The 23,776-nt window shown below is 42.3% G+C and overlaps 1 protein-coding gene across 4 annotated transcripts in view; it reads right to left on the bottom strand.

The window, feature by feature from the left end:
* The window catches only part of celsr2 (cadherin, EGF LAG seven-pass G-type receptor 2), a 67,950-nt gene that overhangs the window by 21,777 nt on the left and 22,397 nt on the right, over window positions 1-23,776 (bottom strand). For all 4 annotated transcript variants that reach the window (XM_085456709.1, XM_085456708.1, XM_085456707.1 and 1 more), the window contains exons 2-5: window positions 21,049-21,750; window positions 12,635-12,857; window positions 5,779-5,894; window positions 5,594-5,682 (exon numbers count right to left, since the gene is read on the bottom strand). In XM_085456709.1, the coding sequence (XP_085312835.1) occupies window positions 5,594-5,682; window positions 5,779-5,894; window positions 12,635-12,857; window positions 21,049-21,750 (1,130 nt within the window). The remainder of the gene's footprint in view (window positions 1-5,593; window positions 5,683-5,778; window positions 5,895-12,634; window positions 12,858-21,048; window positions 21,751-23,776) is intronic.

Here is a 23,776-nt window from a genome sequence, read left to right on the forward strand (position 1 = left end):
CCTAGCAAGACTATTAAGAAAAAAAAAAAACAGTATAGAAAGTATGAAGTAATGACAGATAATTTTAGCTGAAGGCACTGCAGCAATTTAACTCATCTCACATGATTTTCATCGAGCGGATTGCATTAAATCTGTAACAGAGAGGCGACAGTTAGTTAAATTTTCCCTTTTGTGTCTTGTGATTGCAGTGTGCACAGTGCTGGTGATATGAACAGCACCAATAATAACCCAATAACATATCTGGCTGTATAATTGGTCTTTTCACAAGACCTCACCTGAAATGCTTCACAATGCAAAGAGGATCACGTAGGTGGATTTTCAGGTTTTGATCCAAGTTAATCGCTAACGACTCTTCAGAAGCTCAAAACATACAGAAAAGATGGTTTATAGAAAAGGTGGTAAAACAATAGTGGGCAGGAGAGGGCTTACTGCTATAATGCTATATCATGCAGAAAAGATTAAACATGAGGTTTTTCTATGAGTTAGCAGTAGACTCTGCACTGAACTCATGCAATCTACGTTGACTCATAAACATCAGGACTTTTGCAAAGAAGTCAAAGTATTCAAAAACACAAAGATCATAGAAATGCTTTTACAGTAGTGGTTTGTTTTTCAGAACCGTATTCCACTTTGAATAAAAAGGGTGAAAAAATACGTATGGGTACATGAAAACAGCAGTGCACCATCAGTGTCTGATTTGTTAAACAAACCAGTAACTGAAAAACACTTCAATGCTGTTTTTGCTACAAAAGAACTCATAGCAGTACACCAGAGCGCCCCCAGGGGTACCCGCACCTCAATCTGAGACACAAAAATTCCCAGATTATCCCTTTAAGCCTTTCTGCTTCCAGCTGCGGAAGATCCACCGGAGGGACTGAGCACACTCAAGTTTATTAAAGAAATCTAAAGTGCTGCTGTCTTTTTGAACATGAAGGCTTCTTCAGGAGGTTTTGAGAGTGAGTCAGAAACAACTTCTTTATAGTAGATTATCTTTCTTAAATTATTATTAGACCTATTTGTATTATTAGGGAACATTTGTAATATATTGTATTATTTAATCTTGGTGCTGTAGCTGTGGAGATGAAATAGTCCAAAGCTTTGTGCAATAGAAAAATATCTTTTCTGATTCTGAAAGAAAAGCATAAACCTGCACATACATCAAAAAAGAACACTTGAATATACGGTAATTTAAAATGCAGGGTACCTAACTGCATGAACAGATCTGCAGACCTCACAGGGGCTCAAACTGAGGCGATAAATGGTGAGAACTGTCAGAAAGGATGCTTAGGCCATTATGTCTGGCCCTGACAGCACACAGCTCATTCAGATTCATCATGGGTGCACTAATTATTTTGCTGGAACGACCGTCGCCACAAATGCCCATCTATCCTCCAGACTGACTCGCTTGAAACCTACAGAGTCAAATATGAAGATGAATCCATTTTGTGCATGTCCTGAAAGTGTTATTTCCAGCAAAGCCCAGAAAAGCACAACGGGCCCTGTTATTGAGCACCTTTCCCACAGGAAGTCACAATACGCTCAGCGGTGAATGGAAAAAGGAGAGTCTGATGGTGGCTTTTGCTTTGCAGTTTTTCCTCCTTGAGACCAATTTGTTACAAATTTGTTGATGATGAAACAAGCAAACATGTTGTCTGAATTGCCAAAGGTGAAATCACCCGACATGCTCTTTTCCACGGTTTTCCCTTCGCTGTGAAAGCTCTGAAACAGGCAGCGCTCCAGCTTGGACGCTCCTTTCACTGACCTCTGCTGTCATCAGTCACGGCTATTGACTCTCCAATAATGACTGTCTGTCAGCGCGTCTTTCTGCCGCACAAAACACGTCCCGTCAGAGCTGATCGGAGTGCACATATTTGCTCTGCGCCGCTTAAAACGCTGCTCTCACCAGCCGCTACAGGGGATTATGGGAATATGAGTTCCCTGTCATAGAGGGTGACAGGGGTGGCGCAGGAGGAGCCTGGCAGCGAGCAATACAAATATGGGATCTAAGATTGACTAGTAAAACCATAGCAACAAGAGGGGTTGGCCCTGAAGCGCGGCGTCCTCGTTCAAAGCCCGAGTCAATACTTCACTTTGCCTTTCTTTACACTCCTTTCGCTCCTCTCCTGCTCTGCCTTTCTGTCCTCGCCGGGCAAGAGAGAGAGGGGCACCTTCCCCGGGGCAGCATCATTCACTGCCCATGGTCCCAAAGGAAGCAGAGGCAAACACAAAGGCAGCGGTCATTGCCATTCTCCACAGTCCCCCGCCGTCCTGAAAGCCACATTTCAATCTAAAAATGCCCCCCCCCCCTTCCTCCCTCACTCACCCTGCCCCACCCCCCCGTGGACAGGGACGGGTCAGAGAGGGCCACCGTGGGATACCTCCTGAGGGAGGAGCCATGTTTCTACCTCAGCGACTCACAGGATGTGGAATATGAGAGGATTAGTTCAGCTAGAGCCTGAGCTGAATCCTGCACACTTCTGGGATATTCAGCCCCTGAAAATATGAGGCTTTCAGTGCAATGAATATTCCCAGCTGCCAAACAGAGAAGTCTGACTGCTCTGCGTTAGTTTGATATTATGTGGCTTACATTCATTGTTATAAACAAGGTGGGAAAATGAGAACAACACCTCAAAGAGGTGCACCACAAACTACAGCCTTGAAATCATCATAGAGTTGTTGAATGAACACACTGAATGAAGTTCTCCTTAACGAAGTGGCCACTGTGCCGAACACATACAGCTCAATGAGTTCAATGTTCATTATTTGTTTAAGTTGTTTTAACTACTTCCCTTTAAGACCACCCTCCCTGTAAGCCAGCTTTCTTCTGATTGGCTGCCCCTCATAAACATAAAGTTCAAACAGCAGCAGGTGGGTGGGGCTTCCACATCCACAGCCAGAGCCATGTGCTTAAAGCATGATTTAGACTTCTGTGGGAAAGCTACACTGTAGTAGTGACAATCTAACCAGAAACCCTTTTAACCCTATCCCATAACCTTCCACGCCACTCAGGTGTTGCGGACCGCACCGACTCTACGCATAGCAAAATTTCTCTACATCCACGTCAGGTTACGCAAAAGGATCGGGTGTAGGGTTAAAAGAGATTCCAGTTAAGTCATAGCTTATGATATCTATTTCACTCAGAAGTATAAATAAGGCGTCAGTTGGCTGTATTGGGAATTTCTACCCTTACTGACATCATACAGAGCCAAGAGTAGAAAAAACAGTCTGAGGCAGCGCATTTAGAGCCCCCTGAGCTTTTGAATCTCATGGACTGCTTTGATACATTGACCTCATCACTGAAAAGCATTATTGTAGCAGTGTATGTAATTTAAACTCAAACTTAATTTCATACTCCAGTCTACATCCCAACAATTCATCTCTAGCTACCTGGAGGTGCATTTAAAATCAGGAGAGCATTTTTTTCTCATACATATCAAATATCTACAGTCTCCATTTGTAGCTGTTAGAAACATGCTGCTGTTCACGCAAAAATCCACACGATGCTACCCGAACCAGATAACAGATTTCAAAGGTAAGAGAATTTTAAAAAAGAATCAGAGCTGTTGGCAGTTTTTGTTATCGATTTGATTAATGAGAAAAAAATGTTGGTAGGCGAAGAATCAACAAGTTTCCATCCAAAAGTTAACAAGATGTGCGCCCCCCCCCTTTTTATCAGTACAACTGGCTAAAATCTAACATGGCCGTGTTATTATACGCATTGAATAGAAGATATGCACTGCGGGGGTGTTGCCTGGCAACATCTTTATGATGCAAAGTGACTTCCTCAATAGACTAAAATGTGACATCCTGCGTTGTTGGTCCTGGGTGGGAAAGTACTGACACAACAGCTCCATAAGTTCCTCCACTGATTGAGTTGTTGTGAGATTCTTACAGAGAAATGTACCAGTCAGACATATTAGGCCCAATCTGAGCATGTGTGGAAAAAACACGGGCCTCCCCACTCATTCATTCACTGCCCCTCCTCTCTCGTCTGTCTCTCTCCCTCCATCAGTGTCTGCTTGGCATGCTGGCTCTCTTCCAGATCATCAGCCTGTCAGCAACGACTCTTTAGTCTGACGGCGTGGCAGAACAGCCAACTTACACAGCTCACAGCTTCCTGTCTGCAAACCGGTTTACATCCACTACAGTCAGCCCTCTATGAACGCCCTGAAGGGCGCTGAGGAAGAGCGTCAGCTGCCAGTTATCGCTGCTGCCAGCAATGCTGGAGCACTGCAGTCTGTCAACTGCAGAGTATCAGGATTTCTCTCCAGATGTCATCACTAACTCAGCCTGGCTGGATTTAACCACCTGGTATATACTTTCCTATCCCTGAGCTCCTTCCAGTTTTCCTTAATGGTTTTATGAATGTTTACTTCATCTTGTTCTTATCTTTACGAGATCATGAGCTTGTTTCTGCCTAAACATAAGTGTAAGAGAAAAGAAGATCAAACACAAGAAAGCACCGATTTCCACCTTTTCCTGTTTCAGTGACTGATTTAGGTTTTTGCACTCGAGTGCCAACTGAACAAAGCCAAGACACCTTTTACAAAGGGGGCATCAAATAGAAAGTCTAGTTACAATGCTTAATGATGTTTTTGTATTCTGAAAAGCAGTTTTTGAATATACACTGCAGCACTGTACTTTTCTAAACATGGGGGGTATATTTGTCTGACTCAGTCAGAACATATGCTAAATGTTCCTTAACCTTGAAGATGAATTATACACACATCACATGACCACATAAGATAACCAGGCAACAATCTCATGCTGTGGTCTACATATGATAAAGGACGTCAGATGATGTCCTGACCTGAACCTCTCAGCATTGTCTGGAGCTGAAGTGTGAAAACGGCTGAGCTGGGTTTCGATGCACAGCATAAATTTAGAGTGACCGACCCCAACGGGTCACTGCTTTTCATGTTTAACCGAAGCCATTTCAAATATTTAATGTCTAAAGTAAATAATTTTACACAAGAAAAATCCGAGTCAAAAAGAAAGGGCTTAACTATTTTGGCACATTTTAAACAAAACAAATGTGTTAATTCGTTTGTCCTGATCCTGGCAAGTAAGCACTTTTGGACATAGACAAGCACAGTTGGGCAGTGAGCCTCTGCAGGGTTGGTGTGGATGATTAGGGGGAAAAAATCATGAGTGAAACTAAGTTGAATGAGCGATTTGAGTGGAAAAAAAATGGAATAGTGCATTTTCTCTATGGTTTTGTGACGTTCCTCCTGCTATCTGCATGAAAGTACCGGCCTACTCTTAATGATTAACTGACATGTGAGCTAGTGCAGCTCACTCGGGCCTTCCAGGCTATAAAAGCTGGCTATCTCTTCCTTTCCACCTGCCATCAATCCTCTTTTATATTTGAATTTTGTTAGTTTACTTGCAATAAATTATATTTATTTAAGTGACAGCTTGCTAATGTGTTTACCTTTCTTTCAAGAAAATTCCCCTCAGATCCATTAGTTTGGTTACTGATTAAACAAAACTGTGAGAAGTGAGTGTAAACTTCTGAAACAAGGTTATGCCCGGGAAAGTGTGAGGACCACTGCTTTGAACCATAGACGCAAAATTAAGAGTTCACACAAACCTTGTTGTAGTAGTGAACTTCCACCGTGTGCCACTGGCCGTCGCTGATACCTCCGAGGATGTAGGGGGAAACTGTAGTCTTGGTTTCACCTGGAGAACAACGAGGTGAATGACTACACAGATTCAAGGATAATGAGAATTAAAAAGGTATTTTCTGAACACCACCCTGATGAAGAACTTCTCTACCTGCGGAAAAGGTGAGCTGTATCTGCTCGTTGATAATTTCCATTGCGATGAAGTCATGCTTTTCATTGAAGCGGCCGTTATAAAGTAACAAACCATTGGGCTCTTTGGTGGCAAACCTGAAAAAAGAGAAAACACGGTATAATCCGGTTTCAATCTCCTGTCTCTTTTACTCAACCCCAAAATTCAAGTTAGAAATCTGTTGCTTTGCATTTAGCAAAATTTGCCTACACAGCTTAAACTTAACTGTTTGTTACTTTACAACAATGATTGTGGTTATTGTATTAAATTATATTTTCATCTCATACACCTGCAGACATTTGGGTTCAAAAAGGAGTTCATGTTAAACTCAATGATGGCAAGGTGCTAAGGTCCTGCAAAGAAAGGGCTGCAAAACAAGCTCAAATCAATCATCACCCTTCCACCACCGTGCTTCAGAGTTGGTATGAGGTGTTTATGCTCATCCTTTTCAGGGCTCCTGTAGTTTATTCAGACACAGCTTTGGAAACTTAAACTGTGCTGTCAAGTTCTTTCAGAGAAAAGAGGTTTTTTCCTGGTAGCCCTTCTAAACAAATCATACCTGTTCATTTGTTTTTTTTGTACCTGTACTATCAGGAACTTTGATATTTAACATCAAACTGGGGTTTGCAGAGTCTGAAATGTATCTCTTGGTTTCTTATTTGCAGTTTCTTCACAGTCTGACTTTGAGGTGAATTTGTTGGGGCATACACTATCATTAAGAATGATGGACTTCTTATTATTTAAAAATGGTCTTGTAACATGTGGCGGAGGTGTGGTCTCTGGCTTAGCTGCAGGGGAGGGGTGGCACACTGAGCTCAAGGGGCGGTGCCAGGCAGGTGAGTGACACTGACAAGGTCTCTACTCCTTTTAGTAACGCTGGAGTGAAGAGGACGGGAGGTCTCTCCTTTAGAAGATTAATGGGAACCAACAATTGCTTCTCTAAGATTATTACCAATGTCCCTTCCTCCTCGGCATTGTGCTAACACATCCCAGACCTCTATAAAGATGCCTGTTTACAGAAGTCTTTACACTTGCTGATGATCAATTAATCATGTGCATTTGATTCACAGCACCTGGCTCCAACTTATGCTTGTAATTCATATGGAAATAGTAAAAGCGTGCTTAGTTTTGTACAGTCCTTTTCCCCATGACTGTAAGTGTATATGCACATTAATGTGTTATGGAAATAAAGTCCAAAAAATGTGTCTCCAACCAAAAATTACTGTATTTTTTAAAGTATTGTGGTCATCAGGAATTTTGTTTGCATGGAATTTGCTTTTATGTTACAGCCTTCAAACATAAGGATACCAAACAACACGACGTCTAACAGAAAAAGCCAACGCAGGGTGCCGTGATTGTATTTGCTGATAAAAGAGAAAAGAAGGAGGGCAGGGGTCTGGTTTGACCCATTTAAAAAGATTCATACTACCCCGTCTGAATCACCTTGCTTTCTTTCACTAAGGAGGGAAACAGCCAGTAACGCAGCGTGATGTGCAGCTTGCTGGCACGAAGATGAGCTCAAGAATTGTTTACATTTTTTTTACAACTATCATTAAACAGATAATATGGTTAATCGTGTGCATAAGGCCAAGACAAAACAAAAGGAGAGGAAAAAGTACTATTTGAAGCACAGACAGTCAAGGAATCAGCGTGCCACGAATAGAAGCAGAGCCACATTAAATGACACACTGCAACACTGAGACAGAAAACTAGGGCAATGTCAAAGCAGCAGAGTGGGGGGAAAACACTACTGCAACTAAGGAAGATGCACACCGTACGACAACTCAGAGTAATGACAACAGCAGCTTTCTCATAAAAGGAGTCAATGCTGTAGTATAGACAGCTGCCACTATATCCACAGCCTGGTTGTTCAGATTTAAATTTGCGTCTTGATGGTGCATCGAGAGAGGAGAGAGAGAGAGGGATAGTCCTCGCATATTAATGCACCTGTCAAAACATATGGACACACAGTTTACAGCCCAGGTGCAAAGAGCTGACGACGCTTTGTCTATGTGTGATCAAAGTGTGTGGTTTAAAAATAACATGCCTTTACCTGTCAGCTGCAGTCTGTGGTCGTAAATCTGATCCTGTGGAAATGGGTCACTGAGATATTTAAAAGTGTGCCATGACAAACTAGATCCGGTGCTAACTACCACATTCATTCATTATCCACCCCACAGGGGAACCAACAATGGGCAAATCTGCCAGCTGAGAAGAATGTGTGACTTTCTGGCATCTGAATTTTCAGGTTGTTTTACTCGATTGATATCCGGCTTAAATTTTCCTCGAAAGAGCTAATTAAATATTTCTTTGAGAAAGGTCACGCTCAGACTTTGAAAATTGCTGTCCTCCACTACCAAAATGAAACTGTAGCCTCCCACTAAGCAAGGATGTCATTCATACATCCAAATATCCATACATGAACAGCTGCCCCCCCGCCAGTCTTCAGGGATTCAGGGGCTACTGTATATGATGCTGTTTGTGCCGTGTTCTCCAGCTGAAGAGCAGCCAGAGGGCATGGCACCACTGACCTGCTTACTGAGAGATAAGATAATCACGACCGCAGAGAAAAGAGGATGCCGATGCTCCGGCTGATAATGACGGTGGAGCGAGTACAGACATTGCCGTCACACTCCTTCTAAACATGCAGTGAAAAATAGAGAATGTCAAGGAGAGTTATTATCTCCGCTCTGGAGGCTCTTCAGCGGTCCTTCGTCTTTGACGTATCGATTTAAAAGGCTGCTCTACAATGCCCCCCTGAGCCCTCTGAACTATGAGGGTAATCAGCCAGAACTAAATACTGACTCCACGGGCATCACTGCGTGTCACATTAGGCACCCATCAGTAAAAATAACAACCAGACTCCCCTTATGTGGGGAACCATGTCACGCTATGATAACATGCTGTGATACAGAGGACGTGTGAAGTCAGGAGGAAAAGAAATGATCCCCTTATTGATGTTACAGCCTCGGGTTGGGTAAAATACTTTAGTCTTTTTGAGCTTTAGTTTAATCTTCCCACACGTACATACTGATTTAACGATTTAATAGTTTTATAACCTCAATGTTTTTCTTTCTTTTTTTGTTTTACACTTGTTCACTAAACACCTTATCAACCAATCACATGGCAGCAACTGACTGCATTTAGCAATGTAGACGACCTGCTGAAGGTCAAACTGAGCATCAGAAGGATGAAGAAAGGGGATTTAAGAGACTTTGATGACTATGCTACATGGTTGTTGGTGCCAGATGGGCTGGTCTGAGTATTTCAGAAACTGTTGATCTGCTGGGATTTTCAGAAACACAACCATCTCTAGAGTTTGCAGAGAATGGTCTGAAAAGTAGAAAATATCCAGTGAGAGTCAGTTCTCTGGGTCAAAATGTCTTGTTGATGCCAGAGGTCAGAGAGGATTAGCCAAGCTGCGTCGAGCTGATAGGAGTAGTAACAGTAACTCAAATAACTACTCATTACAGGTCTGCAGAAGAGCATCTCAGAATGCACAACATGCTGAAGCTTGAAGTAGATGGGCTACAGCAGCAGAAGACCACACTGGGTGACAGCGCACACCATACAGACACGACAAAAACCGTTGTGGTGGTCAGACATACTGTGTCCTGGGAGGACAGACTATTTCTTATGAAACAGAAGAAAGCTGAGAACCAATATCTGCTTAATGAGGTCCTTGCTGAAGTATTGCACGTCTCATTTACCATCCAACTCAACAGCCGTGGTTTTCTGCTTTACTATGTCCTCAAGAAAGTTTGCATTTAAGCTTCAAAAACTAAAGAAAGCAGGTGGGCAGCTGAGACCAGTTGCTTGATGAGAACCCTTCTGCAGGGTCGGTGTTTCACCCCATAGCATCTACCACAACCTGTATGCCTCTCACAGGTGGGGTGTGGGGTGAGACACTTCTGAGACACCTGCTGAATCTGATCAAGGGTTCCCAGCAAAGTGAGCCCTGTAACCATCTAGCCACCAGACTACTACAAGGCCTTTACATCCCGTTGCTTCAGCAGTTTCTGCTTGGGCCAAAGGATGTCTGATGTTTCCTTAATCCTGTAAAAAACTTTTACATTATTTTTGCTCGCTTCTCCCTTCAGGGGTCACAACAGCAAATCATCTGCCTCCATCTCACTCTGTCAAATATCATTTACAATCCTTTTCAGCACTACTTTGACTTTAATGTGAATTAGTAAATGGGATAAACTGTGACCTCTATATTATTTTTCACTTACAGACAATATTAAAAAGATTAATATAAGATAGAAGTCCCCAAAAACCTTTAGCTTGAGTTTTTAAGCAATTTATTTAAATCTTATTCGCTCTGAGCCAATTACACTTTTCGTAATATTGTTGAAATCTCAGCCACCTAAAATTAGTCGTCACACTGAGTGAGTGAACAACAACACACCCTGAGCCATTTTTCATGACAGAAGCTCTGCAAGAAACCCAATCGGTGTAGGCTCAGGTAACACAGCCACTTGTTGACCTCACCTGCTTTAAGCTCTCAGTATTGGCACAGCAGCTGCTTCACAGCTTCTCTCACATGCACACGAAATACAGATGGCTTTGAAAACTGGTCTGAGCAGTTCTCCATCAAAAAAGATTGTCATCTGAACCTCACTTAAAGACATGGACCGGTCCAGAAAGCGCAAAGGGAGGATATTATTTCCACTAGCAGCCATTGTGAGCTGAGCACAATGTCAGGACATACTCCCCGTGAAACCATCCCACAGGTGATACTTGTTGTCACTTGTTGTGACATATATCAAACACAACGGACAGCTTTTATCATTGATTTAGTTTCATAACACGGAGGATTCATGCAAAGACAGCAGGACCTGATGTCTTTGCATGTGTTCACTATCTGCTCTCCTCTAAAGCACCTCCCCCTTTCATGATCCTCCTTAAAATAATCAGAACACATTTAAAGATTCTGGTTTAATTTTGAATTCTGCTAAAGTTGCAAAAAAAATGCACCTATATGATAAAATACCTTTAAGGAGGATATGCCACAAGGAAGGAAAAATAATGCATTCACAGATACTACAGAGCATTTCTGAGGTAAAACTATAAGTGTTATTATCTACAGAAGGACTGTCATGATAGGAAATAAAAGCTGAAAAGATGCAGCAACTTAGAAGAAGAAAAACTTAACAGAGCTTCATGAAATATACATGAGAGGTTTGTAGCTTAGCTTTTTCTTTTTGTATAAAAAAAATAAAGTGAACCTTGGGCTCAAATCATTCCTATTTTTGCTAAATGCTAATTTTGGTTTGAGGTATCGCCTCTAGCTCTACGAGAAAGTGCCAGTGATAGCACTGACATTACTTACGCTGTTAAATTCAGGGAAAAGTTTAAAGGAACAAAAAGACGCTGCTTTTGAGTTCTAACTTTATGTTAGATGACAGAAAATGTGCATATTTGTTCCTGCGATTTGAATAGATATAGATGAAACAGATGAATAGATAATGCTACATTCATTAACAGATGGATATGGGTTGCTTTGTTCTTCTCACCAACAGCTCACCAGGCTCACTGATTTAGATTTATATCTTATTTGTGCAATAAAAATATTGTAGATACACACATCCCCTGTCTAATGCGTCATGGCTCAGTCACACTAGAGTAGATATTTTTCCTTGCAACAATAGAAAAATTGTGGGTTTCTTCGTGTTTGCAAGTAATTATTGCAACTAATAGTGTTGACCAATTGATTGCCCTGAGGTTGACGGTAGTTGCAAGTCAATTATACAGTTCGAGCAAGGGGAGGCAACCAGTCTACATACAATTACAATCAGTCTCTGACAAATATGAGAAGGTTTGCAAATAATTGCTGCCTTTTAAACCCAGACAGAGTTTGCATCTTTGTCTGGAAATAGTAACTGCTAGCTGAGGGGCAGTGCAGCATGATAAACTATGATGCGGACCATAAATTCAGAAGGTTTATCCTCAAAGTAAAAGCTGCGCTTCAGCACTGCAGCTAACATGTTTCAAAGAGTGCAAACCATTTCTGGTTTGTGCTGCACATTTTCACAGTTTCAGTACCGATTGAGGAGCCATCACTTTCATTCCAATTACAATAGCAACCAAAGCAATTAGAAGAAAGTTTTTGCCAAAAACAGACGGCAAAAACCATGACTACATGTAAATGACATTTTACATTTTCATTTAGAAATGTTGACTCTTCTAAGAATTCAAGGACTTCTTTCCAACAACAGGGAGAGATAACCAGGAACTGTGAATAAAAAAACACATTTAAAAGGGTGGTTAAATCTAAGTAATGCCGCCACACATTTTCTAGTCTCTCCCAGTCTTTGTCCTGGTGAGGGAGACTGTGCTAAAATAGGACAGCTGCTGACTCACAGCTCAGTGACCGGTGACACTGACTGTAATAAGATCAGACTAACTCTTGGCAGTTGGATTAGCATCCCCATGTTATGCAGGGCTCCTCTCCAAAACCATAGCTTCTTCAGGTCACCTTCCTTCTAACATTTACTTGTCATGCTGCGCGCCTGTGCAGAGCACACGGGCCAAACAGAAAGTATGTTTGAGCAGTGATTGTGTATTCACAGCACAGATACTATACTCTAAAGTTAAAGTGGCTCTACAGGAGATGGCTGTTGTTCAGTGAGCCCATTACTGCTATTAAACACCATTATGGTTACATAAATGTGAGGTGGCAGAGCACACTTCTGCGGGGGTGAGGGTTGGTGAGTGAGCATGCAGACACAGGGTGTGGGAGTCGATGAAGAGTGAATCACAGAGCTATGGTGCAGAACAGGTGGCGCAGGTGAGTTGCAGCTGGTTGCAGGGAGAAGGAGGGGGAGGAGCTTACGTGAGCGAGAGGGTGAAGTGAAAACGCTGGCGGAGGCCCTTAAAGGTCAGGAAGGAGTGCGGGGGAAAGTTTCGTGTGGTCATCTCACAGTAGGGCTTCTCGTAGCCTCCTGGTAGACACTCGCACTTAAAGCCGCCGACCAGCAGGTTCACACAGGTGCCTCCGTTCTTGCAGACCCCCGGCGCACAGCGGCCTGAGCGGGACGACAGCTCGCAGCGTTCTCCTGGAGGTGGATAGAAGAAAGGAAGGGGAGCGAAATGAGAATTCATATCACTTGTGACAAGACAGGTATACCATCTGGGACGTCGCAGTGCTAGATGCTATTTTCTGTCACTGCAACTCTCCTATATGTGCCGTTACACAAGAGTAACACCTCATATCAGCTCATAAATACCTCTTAGACAGAAACAGAGACGATGAAAAATAAATTAGAAACACTGTTTACAGAGTGTATCAGAGGAAATCATGCACACTGGCTTCTCTTTGATAGTGCCTGCAGTTTCAGGCTGTCTCTTTCCTCTGTATCACACCCAGCATGACTCCCTCTGCTCCCTCTGGGAATAAGGCTGCAGTTTGTGCTGAATTATATTCAGCAGAATGACACGATGGCTGAAAAGCAGCGAGCTGGAAGTGCATTCAGACTCTGAAGCTTTCAAACGATATGATTGCACTTTCTGCTGCAGACTGAGGTGGCTCCCGATGATTACTCCCTGCTTTTTCCACACCTTTCAGACACTTGACGAGTTCATCACTTGAAATCAAAAAAGGGCTTGTCTCCTACCTTTCCTCTAAAAAAAATATCATTTTTAGAACTCCATCGAGAATTAGCTATTTTGATCCATTGGGGTTCGGTAAAGTTTCATAGTGGGTTGGGCAAACTACCGGGCTGGAAACAAGACGTTTACTAATCAATAAACAGATAAACAGAAAATAAGCGAACAGCAATGTTGGTAATCAAATAAATCAGTATTATTCCAAAGCAAAAATATAAGAAGGTAAATATTTTTGTTGATGTTTTGTCTGCATAGAGGACTTTTTAGCACCTCCAAGTTAATCCGTTTTGTTAAATAGGGTTTCATTAGACATAATAGGCATTTTGTGATCAACAAACTATCAGGAAAAACAGTTAAATGTGTAGAATAATGCTAAAAACTGCACATGGACTGAGATCCTGTTTACGCATGTAGTCACCCATTCAGAGCCAGGAAAAACCCTGCAGTTCTTGGATTAACTGAGAGTTCAATCAGTGATGATAGAATTGTTAGTTGCAGTCCCAGATCCACAGAGATGAACTGTGAGATGTTAGAGGTCACATGAGGCCAGTAAAGGAAGACTCTGATCAATGTGAAGCGAAGGACCAGGGTAGCCGTGGGACAGCGACACACGGTGTACTGTGACTCCATGAATGAGTCTTCATCCTTCTCTGCAGCGCTGTCCGTCTCACATGTGCCATTTGTCTCGGTCTTGGGGACGGGAGGCTGCAGCGGTTGCTGAGGCGAGACTGCTCGCTCTCCCATGGGCGAACAGGAATTTGTGTCAAAGCCACTAAGCCAGCAGTGTGGAAGACTTCCGCTGCGTGCAACACTACTGTAACACTGGCACACACACACAGCTCACATCTTCATCCAACAGCACTGATACACAGGCCTTTCATTTACTCCTTCACTATTAATCACTCCATTCACAGTCCACAGAAAGCACGCCTTTTTGTTTTATTGCCGTTGTTGGAAAACATCCATGCAGTCTCAATAAATTCAGGAACTGCCGGTCGAGACTTCCTGATATTGACTCTGAAGGTTTATTGATTAACAGAAAAGATTTTATAAACACAAAAGCAGAGACACGTTCAGAATGCAGAGATTAATGCTGAGAAACAACATTTTTGGGCCCATTTGTAGCCGATATATACGCTTTCACAGCACAGTTTCTCTCAGTCAGAAAACCATCGACATAGTATTCATTCCTTTATTCATAACTTCTTATTAATAATCGCTAATAAGACGTTTTCCTCAGATGAGAGGAATTTGGCCAGGAACAACCTGGGAACCACCCAGTCTGCCATGAACTGTAGACTGCTTTTTTAGCATCCCAGCTGGGGATCAGGGCCCACCGAAGGGTTGCAGAATAAAAATGCGATGGTTAATGGGGAGGTTAAAAGATAAACTGCTGCTTCAACTCTGAGTTGTGGGATAAAATGAATATTAAATGGAAAAATGAGTAAAATATCTCAAAACTGGACAACAGTGTATTTTGTCTCCATCGTGAACACTTTCTAAGTGCGCTCTTTCCTGAAGTGGCATAAAGTCAAAATCTGTCAGTGCTCTGTTCCAGATGGAGTGAAGCCTAACAGTGGCTCCAACCTGTCATCCTGCAGATATTAGCTGTCCTCTTCTTACTGATGCTTCCTGAGAGCAAACAGCCGCTGATGGCCAGCCAGCTGTAAAATAAAACCTTCTTGTTACACTGCTGGCAACCTTGTTATTAATTCAGCAACTTGCTGTTTAGGCAATAGAGCACTTTTGTTTCTTTAAGCAGTTGCTGTGGACAAACACACTGAAGCTGAAGCTGAAGAAAAGTCCCAGTAACATCAAGGTTTTCTTTACTGTGGAAAAGCACATTAGTCAGAACATTTTGGTAGCAATTTGTAGAGATCATGCTCACTGATCTGAGGTAAAATGCTTCTCAGTGTTTGCCGGCTCCCTGGGGAGATGCCTGCACCACAGGTGCTGCAAATGGCAGCTTTGTGTTGCCAGGTGAGCGGCGCAGCAGGGCGGGGACGGGCTCACAATCCCAATTCCACACAATGTCCTGATCAATAATTCAGACACATCTCCTGTGCTCTGTTTACGCACCTCTATAAGTCCATCCAGTGCCCTCACTCTCTGTTTGCTGCCGGCATGAATCATTAAGCAGCAAATTGAACAGACACCTCAGAGATCGCGCTTTAATTTAGACAGGAGGAACCACTGGGCTCCTTCATTTTCTACTTCTTGTGAGTACATCTAAATATATACATTACACAGTCTTTATATATTATTAGCAAGCCCCGTAGATACGCTTTTCTGCTAATAACCATAATTAAACTTTATAGCTAAAAATAAGGCCGACGTCACTTTTGGCACCATCAAACTGTAAAAATGAACTAAAAGCTTCAAAGCAAATAACATCATGGAATATAAAATAGGATATTAACACCTCTGCCTACACAAATAGCAAAATGATTCATGTTTTTCTCTGATAATTTATCTGCAAAATGGGTTCATAGTATTTTTAGATAATCATAAATCCCACAGGATCGTCACACTGAGAGAGAAACAAAAAAAACTAAATGTACCCCTGAAAATCAAAACATGACAAAATAACCTAATAATTATTTGGCTATCTCAGTAAACAACACCTACTCCTTATGGCTCACACTCTCAGCACATAAAAACAACATTCAGCTGCACTTTATCTGAGGCCAATTAGCAATAAAAAATGCATGTTTTGCCTATCGCTTTGTTGTGTTTGATGTAGCAGGGTGAGTATGACGGCATGGATGCTGTAAATACATTAAAAAAAACATATCTGGTCGTAGTGCAGCTCTGCACCACCCGTCTGTGCAAACCGTTCCTAGAGGGGACGTTTCCTCAGAGATCTTAGAGCTGGGTGTTTCTGAGCTGCTAGGTAACAGAAGAGCATCAGCGCTCCTCCTCAGTGAAACAGAGCGGGTGGGTGGATCCCTCCGGACGCACCGAAAAACGCAGAGTAACCGGGAGTAAAATCCACTATCACAGAACAAACAAGAATCCTGTCTGTAACAGAAAGGAGGTCAGGGCGAGCATATGCAAAGTGTTCAGCTAAAGCGAGCAACCACTCGGGAATAATGAGATAAAGTGATCGATAGCCCAACTGATACATGACCTCTGGCTGTATCTGTCATCTGGGTACACGAGCACGCACGCACACACGTGCACAAACGCAAACATACGTATAACACAGAGATCAGATCACTCAGCATCTCTCTCTCCGTTCATTTTCTATCATCTCAAAAATAATTTTAATTAATAAAAAATTAAGGCAAATACGAGGGAAAAATCAGGGACAAAGAATGAGGCAAATGTGACTTGTTCACTTAAATTAGATTTCCTCATCACTAGTCAAATCATCTGTTGCATGCATTAAGACCACACATGCTCTGTGAGTTTTTGATGTCCTGGATCTTTTTACATAAAACAAGTAATCCCTGAAATTGAAGTTGAGGTGTTTACAGGTGTTTCGTGCACCTCTCTACACCACTGACTGCTAAATAAAGACAAAGGGCACACAGTGAGGTAGACGCGAGGTAGTCAGTTCAGGGAATCCATATCGACTGATGCCCCAAGCTAAAGTCTTTAGAAAAAGTGAGGCTGTTGCATCTTGCACATGCTGTGATTAAAAAAAACCAAAACACACACACACACACACACACACACACACACACACACCGATGTGTCTGGTAACATTTTTATTCATGCTATCTCTCAGAGGAAAATTGTAGTGGCTTGCAGTGTGTCTGGCAGGAGTTCATGGTGATTTGTAAATGTGAGTGTGAATATTTTTGTTGCAAACCATGTCTGCACTAAAAGCCCACAAATGTATTCTCAATGACTGTATGAATTAGCAAAGAGGGGAAAAAAATCTCATCATCACAGGGAGGTGGAGGTCAGTAGTTATCTGCTGAATGATCAACACAAACACATCCAGGATTCCTACGAGAAGTCACGTTCACGCAGCGAGCTCGAAAAGAGGAGCATCCTTCCTGCCGTGTGTTTTAAGACGACCATGTGTGAGAGCAAAAGCAGGACAACAGTCTTGTTGTTCGTCATCTACAGAATGAATCGGAGGAGCCAAATCATTTACTCCGTGTTTCTGAAAAACAGCTACGATGATGGCTGTTATACATTTTTGTTTCTTTTTCTTTTTTCATTTTCTGTCCTGCTACCATCTGGTGACGCCTACAGTCCAACAGTTGCCCAGCACGCACGCACACGCACCATTAACACATAAACCTTGCACAGATTGTCCATCCACCTTTCTTTACACAAAATCACAGCTATACAGCACTTAGCCACCCACCTGAACGAGACAGAGCGAGCACACACACACACACACACACACACACACACACACACACACACACACACACACGCACGCACGCACGCACGCACGCACGCACACACACACACACGCACACACACACACTGAGCCCCATCGAAGTGTAGAGAGCGATGAACTGAGGAACGGCAGCAGGAGTTGTACATCAGAGGAGAATACGTCATGTATAACCGTGTATAAATGACCTTGGGTGATCAAACCGATTAAGTGAGACATCTTAAACTGTAAACCGCTGCATCATATTCAGGTAATGCTCTGCATCGGGGTCTAAACCTCATCAAGTGATGCAAATGAATCTAGCTAACTGTGGACAAAAATACGCCCACTTCACCCACTCGCACATTCACTCCCTCTCTGCTGATTCACGTTAAAAGCACCTGCGGTACAGCTCCAACACCCACAACTGTGCAAGAATATGTAAGTGCCACTCAACCTGGACTCGGAGCCACCCAGCCCACACACTCAAATGCCGACACTATTTGAGTCTTTGTGAGCAGCTCTAGGTGAAAAAAAATCTTTCATTGCCTGATGAGGAACAAAGGAAGCAACGCTATTAATGAGAGCACAAAAACAACAGCGGGGTTTTCAGCAATTCTTCAGTTCAGCTCTTTCTTTTTTTAAACTAGAGGCCTTTTCAAGCAGATCTTAGTCAATGTAATCATCTTCGGATTATTCAGGAAGTGAAGTGCTCCTTCACCAGGTTTGCATTCTTGATTTCACAGCTGCTACACATCTGCGCATAAACTAATCAGCTCCAAAACAACTGTCTCTTATTTAAGTATCATCCCTTCAGTAAGTAAAGAATAAATATGTAATGTGCACTCTTTATTTTACACCCTTTTATGGAATATGTATGAGATATGTCAACACTTAATAAAAGATTTATAGTCGTTTTAAGCTGTTGTAAGGGCATTTTCTGCTTCAGCATGCAAAATAGAGAATAAAAAAAAAAAAAAAAAATGCCTTCATAATATTTTGTATTGCTGGGTTTTTAATAATGCTATTTATTAACTGCATGCCTTACATCACACAGATTTATTGAATGTATTTATGAATAAATCAAAACTTAAGGTGTTGTAGATGCATAAACACCATGAAAGGAACATATTTAGCCTTTTGGTAGGTGGTTGCTAGGCAACATAATAAAGCTATAATATCTGATATAGAGAAAAACTTTCAGAGGCCTAAGATGCAGTTGTGTGCTAAGTTTAATTAGCAGGCAAACTAACAAAAACATATAATCTAAAAAAGAAGCTAGTTAGCATAAGCAGGTGACATTCTCCATCTTTTATATACAGTCTATATCTTACACTTACACATAGCTTCTGACTGTGAATATTAATTATTGACATATAAAGTGCACATATATAGATATGTATATATTATTCTGTGTTATAAACAAGCTAAGATGAAAAGAGGGTGTTAAAATGCTCCTCTGTAATCATAAATATACGATCATGGGGGCTTCAAAGACAAGATGAAACTTTAAATCACATTAAAAAGTCAGTATTTGACCCACTTAACCTCTCAACAAAAAGACAGGGTAACTAGCCTAATATTCAAACTGTATTAATTAGCATATTTTAACTCTCACTCTCTTTAAACTCCTTTTCAACTTCCCCCTTTTCCCCTTAACTATAAACCAAATGAGCGGACCCTCTTTAACCCTTTGAAGACGTGAATAATTTTTAGAGCAATGAATGAATTACAATTCCTGCAACTGCTTCACCATTCTGCTGCCAACAGTGATAAATTAATCCTTCATTATCACTGGAAATGGAAGCTTCTGTCCTCTCCGTCTCGACATTGTGTGCGCTCTGTGATGCTTTTTTGTTCAGCCGTGGTGTATTTCACAGCTAGGGGACACGCTCCATCTGTAGCCATGTATATTTAATAATTTCCTCCCCTTGTTCCACTCAGGGCTCTGGTGGTCTTGTTGGGTTTTTTTTTTTGAAAAACACAGTAAACAACTTTTTTTTAATGTCCCCAGTCTCAGAAAAAAACATGAGAGAGCAAACAGAGCTGTTTTATCATCACTTTTCCTGTTCCTCGGATCTTAGTTTTGAGACCCCGTCCACTGCTGAGCCCATAAGTGTAGGTGTGAATGTCTATAACTATACAGTTTATTCAGTGGCTGTGACACAAATACACAAACAGAGAAGGAGAAAAAGTATTCTGATATTTATGGATCTTGTTCCGGTAAGTGAGTCAGAGGTCACACAGATGTGTAGCAGTTAATCAGCTCATGTTTTTACGCTTACTTCTGCTGTGACTTACTGCATGAGGATAAATCAAATAAGTCATCACTCAGCTTGTGTCTGCCGAGCGGGTTATTAGTGAAGTGGACGGTCTGTGGGTATAAAGAGCTGAAAAGGGGAGTGAAAGGGACAGATGTAGACATTAAAGCCCCCGTGGGAGTTTGTGAAGAGACAAGCAGACATGTGAACAGCTTGGCAGAAACTGGTCTGCTTCACTTTCTAGTGGGACCAAACACTTGAAGACAGGTGCTTTTCAGCAGGAATTCATGGAGCTTGAAAGTGACAGTTTGCTAAAACCTCATTTTTGCACACAGCAGAATGGTGCAAAACCTGGCAACTGAAGTTTAGAGGAGGGTTTTTAATACAATATTTTAGGTTTTAACTTTTTATTTCACTTCGAGGTTGCTGGGCGCTGACATAGAGCGAGAGGTGGGGTACACCCTGGACAGGCCGCCAGTCTATCCCAGGGCAAACACCGTCCACAATTATACTCGTATAAATCTTTATGTGATATAAAAATGCCATAACACAACTTTGTACAGCAGCACGATGCTTTTAACTTCCCTAGTGAGCCAACAAGAATGCCTGTTGACGATTTAGTACCTCAAAACAGACCTACTTCAACAACCTCCAACAAAGCACAGTACTTTGCAAACTATGCCAGAAAATCGTTGCAACTAAAGGTGAAACCAACAAACTGTTTTCCCCACTTTTGTTAAATTCAAACACTGTCAAATTGTATAGTGCCTTTCAAGAAACCCAAGGACGCATTACACAAGAGTAGCAAAGAAAAAAAAAAGAGTGGTGGTCTTTGTCTCTCTGTGTTAGCCTTGTGGTGGATCAGGCCCATGAGTTAGATACTAGTTAAGAAAACACCACATGTGGAAGAAGGCAAAGAGGCCGAAAGCTGACAGCTTTTCTTTTCATATGTCTATTAACATGAACGCAACATAACTGGGTCAATTATTGAATTAAGTTGTGTCTAAGAGTGTGCTTATTGTGTTCAGTGAAGTGTCTCACCTGTGTAGTCCTCAAAGCACTCGCAGGTATAGCCTCCCTCTCTGCTGCGGCACACGCCATGAGGTCCACACGGTTTAGAGTAGCACAGGTCGATCTCAGTCTCGCAGTAGTCCCCCGTGAAGCCGGTGGGACAGCGGCAGCGCAGCCCAGCGATGGGGTGGATGGGTCTGAACAGGATGGTATCGGATGCAACAAAGGGCGCCAGGCTGTCAAACTTCAGCACCGACACACACTTCATGTAGTTCTCACACGGCTCGCGCAGGCAGATGTTGTCATCAAAGGGAAGAACCTCCTGGGAGGAAATCTGAGCGAGAAGGCTGCGGTTCAAATACAATCTCTCTTGGAGCTCCTCCGAGCCAAAAAACTCCCCAGGCTCAGCCCCTCTCCCCGGCCCGTCGCCTCCGTGACCGAGCCCACCGGGACGCTGGTGTCCCTCCCCAAACACGGGCACAGCCACCGACAAGCTGACGTTGAGGATGCGAGCGCTGACGTCCGTGTCATCTTGGATGTTGAAGATCACAACGTCTTCAGGGGCAGCGGACAGGACCCGGGCCACGCCGTCCAAGAACTGAGACAGCAGCAGGGACAGGAAATGTTCCTGGGAGGTGTTGGCCAATCGCAACGTGATGCTGTTGGACAGCATTTCATCTGTGATGATGGTGACTTGGAGAATGCACTGAGCTGAGACTGAGTGGACACCATCTGAGAAACAGAGGAGAAAAAGAAAAACGTTTAAAAAATGGCAGTTTTGGAACTTCTCTTAGCAGAAACCAAGTACCGACCTCCAGGACTGAAAAAACGAATGAGTCTCCATAGACTTCAGTTTTAAAATGACAAACTTAAAGGTATCAAAAATCACATTTACAGCCTGGTATACAAACAGGTTTGGCCTCTTTAGAGTAGAGATGAACTTTCCATAACTAACATACTTCACCTGTATTTGGGCCTGAAGTTATGCATTATAAAGACTGCTGTGTGACGGGTGGCTGCCAACTTGATCACTACCTGCTATTCTGATCTTGATCTTCTGAATTTGACCCCTGGAGCATACTCGTGGTGATTTCCTGGAAAATATTATGTCTTACCATGCAGTTAACTGAGCTAACAACCCACCCAAGAAGTCTGGGCTCCATTTGTTTTCCCAGTGAGTGAAATACGTGCATTATTTTTGTTTAAATGTAAGCTGCACTAACAATCAGATATCTGTGTCTGCAGGATGCATACGTACAGCCTACGGATGCAGCTTACTAATGAACACAGCACTCCACCTTCTCGTCCAAATATGGTTGTTTGCTGCTCTAAAGAAAACATGTCGACGGCCAAAACGCCGTACTCAGTGCTTCAAAACGGTAGCCAATAGTAGAGCGATGGGGACGATTGCGAAGTGCTGGTGTGTGGGTTGGATGAAGAAGGCTGAATGTACTCCAGGTTTTATGTCACGTTGTCACGAAAAATCTTTAAAAGATGAAAAACAACGAGGCATTAGTCGATCTGCGGCTCTCAGCTTACCGGCCTTCCCAATCACACAAATGTCAAAGCACGCGTCACTAAAAAATCCACTTTGATTTAGGAAGTAATACACTTCGAAGAAGCTAGATGCAGTCGGTTACTCAGAGGAAAGTAAACGCTGTATTTGTTCGGGGACTATTTTCAGACATGAGTTAACAGTTGGTGCTGCAGCATTTGAAAAAAGCAGGCATGTATACATAGGAGTGACTCAGACGTGTCAGTGTTCACAGTCATATAGGAATGTAGAGCAATGTTGCAGCTCATTAATGTGTTTTAAATAATAAATAATATTAGTATTAAGCAATCCTTGACTTTGATCTGACACACACACACACACACACACACACACACACACACACACACACACGCATACATTTGATTTGGGGAAGTTGAGGAAAAATATGCCACGCCATCATAATGTAATTGAAATAACAGGATGTTTTTATCCTCCAAAGTATATTATAATAATCTAAACTTGAGTCTCGCCAACACACGGAGCAGCTGTAACAGCAGGACAGATGACGGTGCATGGAGGTGAATGGTGGTGGCTTTACACAGCTGTTCCACACAGTGTAGCAGCATCTTTCCTAATGCTCAGGACGGTGATATAAAGCAAAGACAGTAGCCACAATAATGTACAAATTGGTGTTTTGATAAATATTCTAATAATAACACCTTTTTACTTGTTCTTGGCTCAGACGGGTGTTTTTCTTGTTTTGTGCCAGAGTAGATAAGAAATGAATGCCAGCCTAAGAGAGAACAAGTGTATGTTTTCTTTCAATACATTCCAACTTTCTAATCAGCAATTTCACGCCTGTATTCACAGCTCACTCTTTGCTTTCTTTGTCCGGAAGCAGAGATGCTACTTCATTATACATGCCACGCTGAAAGCCTCGAGTCTCAAATTCACCACTTTCAGCAATTCTCAGCTCAGCGGATCTCTTGTTTTTAAAACCAGATCCTGGTAGCATTTAATTATCAGTACACTTCAAATGTTCAGCTCAGAATCCAGTGTTGTTTTACTCCTGCTGTTGTACATGATGTCTTGACTGCATGAATTTGTGTGTTAGGTCTTTACTAAAGAGTCCACTTTCTAATGTAGACATTATGTTGCATCATATCAGGCCAACATTTGCACTGACTTATGACTTTGCTGAGCTGATATTTTTGGGTTATTTTCCCCCCACTGTGAGCCCATTTACAATAAAGTAAAAATGCT

This window comes from Copadichromis virginalis, linkage group LG5, assembly GCF_057382275.1.
Source record: "Copadichromis virginalis isolate Kocher_CV1m ecotype Utaka linkage group LG5, C_Virginalis_male_GT1.1, whole genome shotgun sequence".
In the NCBI taxonomy this organism is placed as follows: Eukaryota; Metazoa; Chordata; class Actinopteri; order Cichliformes; family Cichlidae; genus Copadichromis; species Copadichromis virginalis.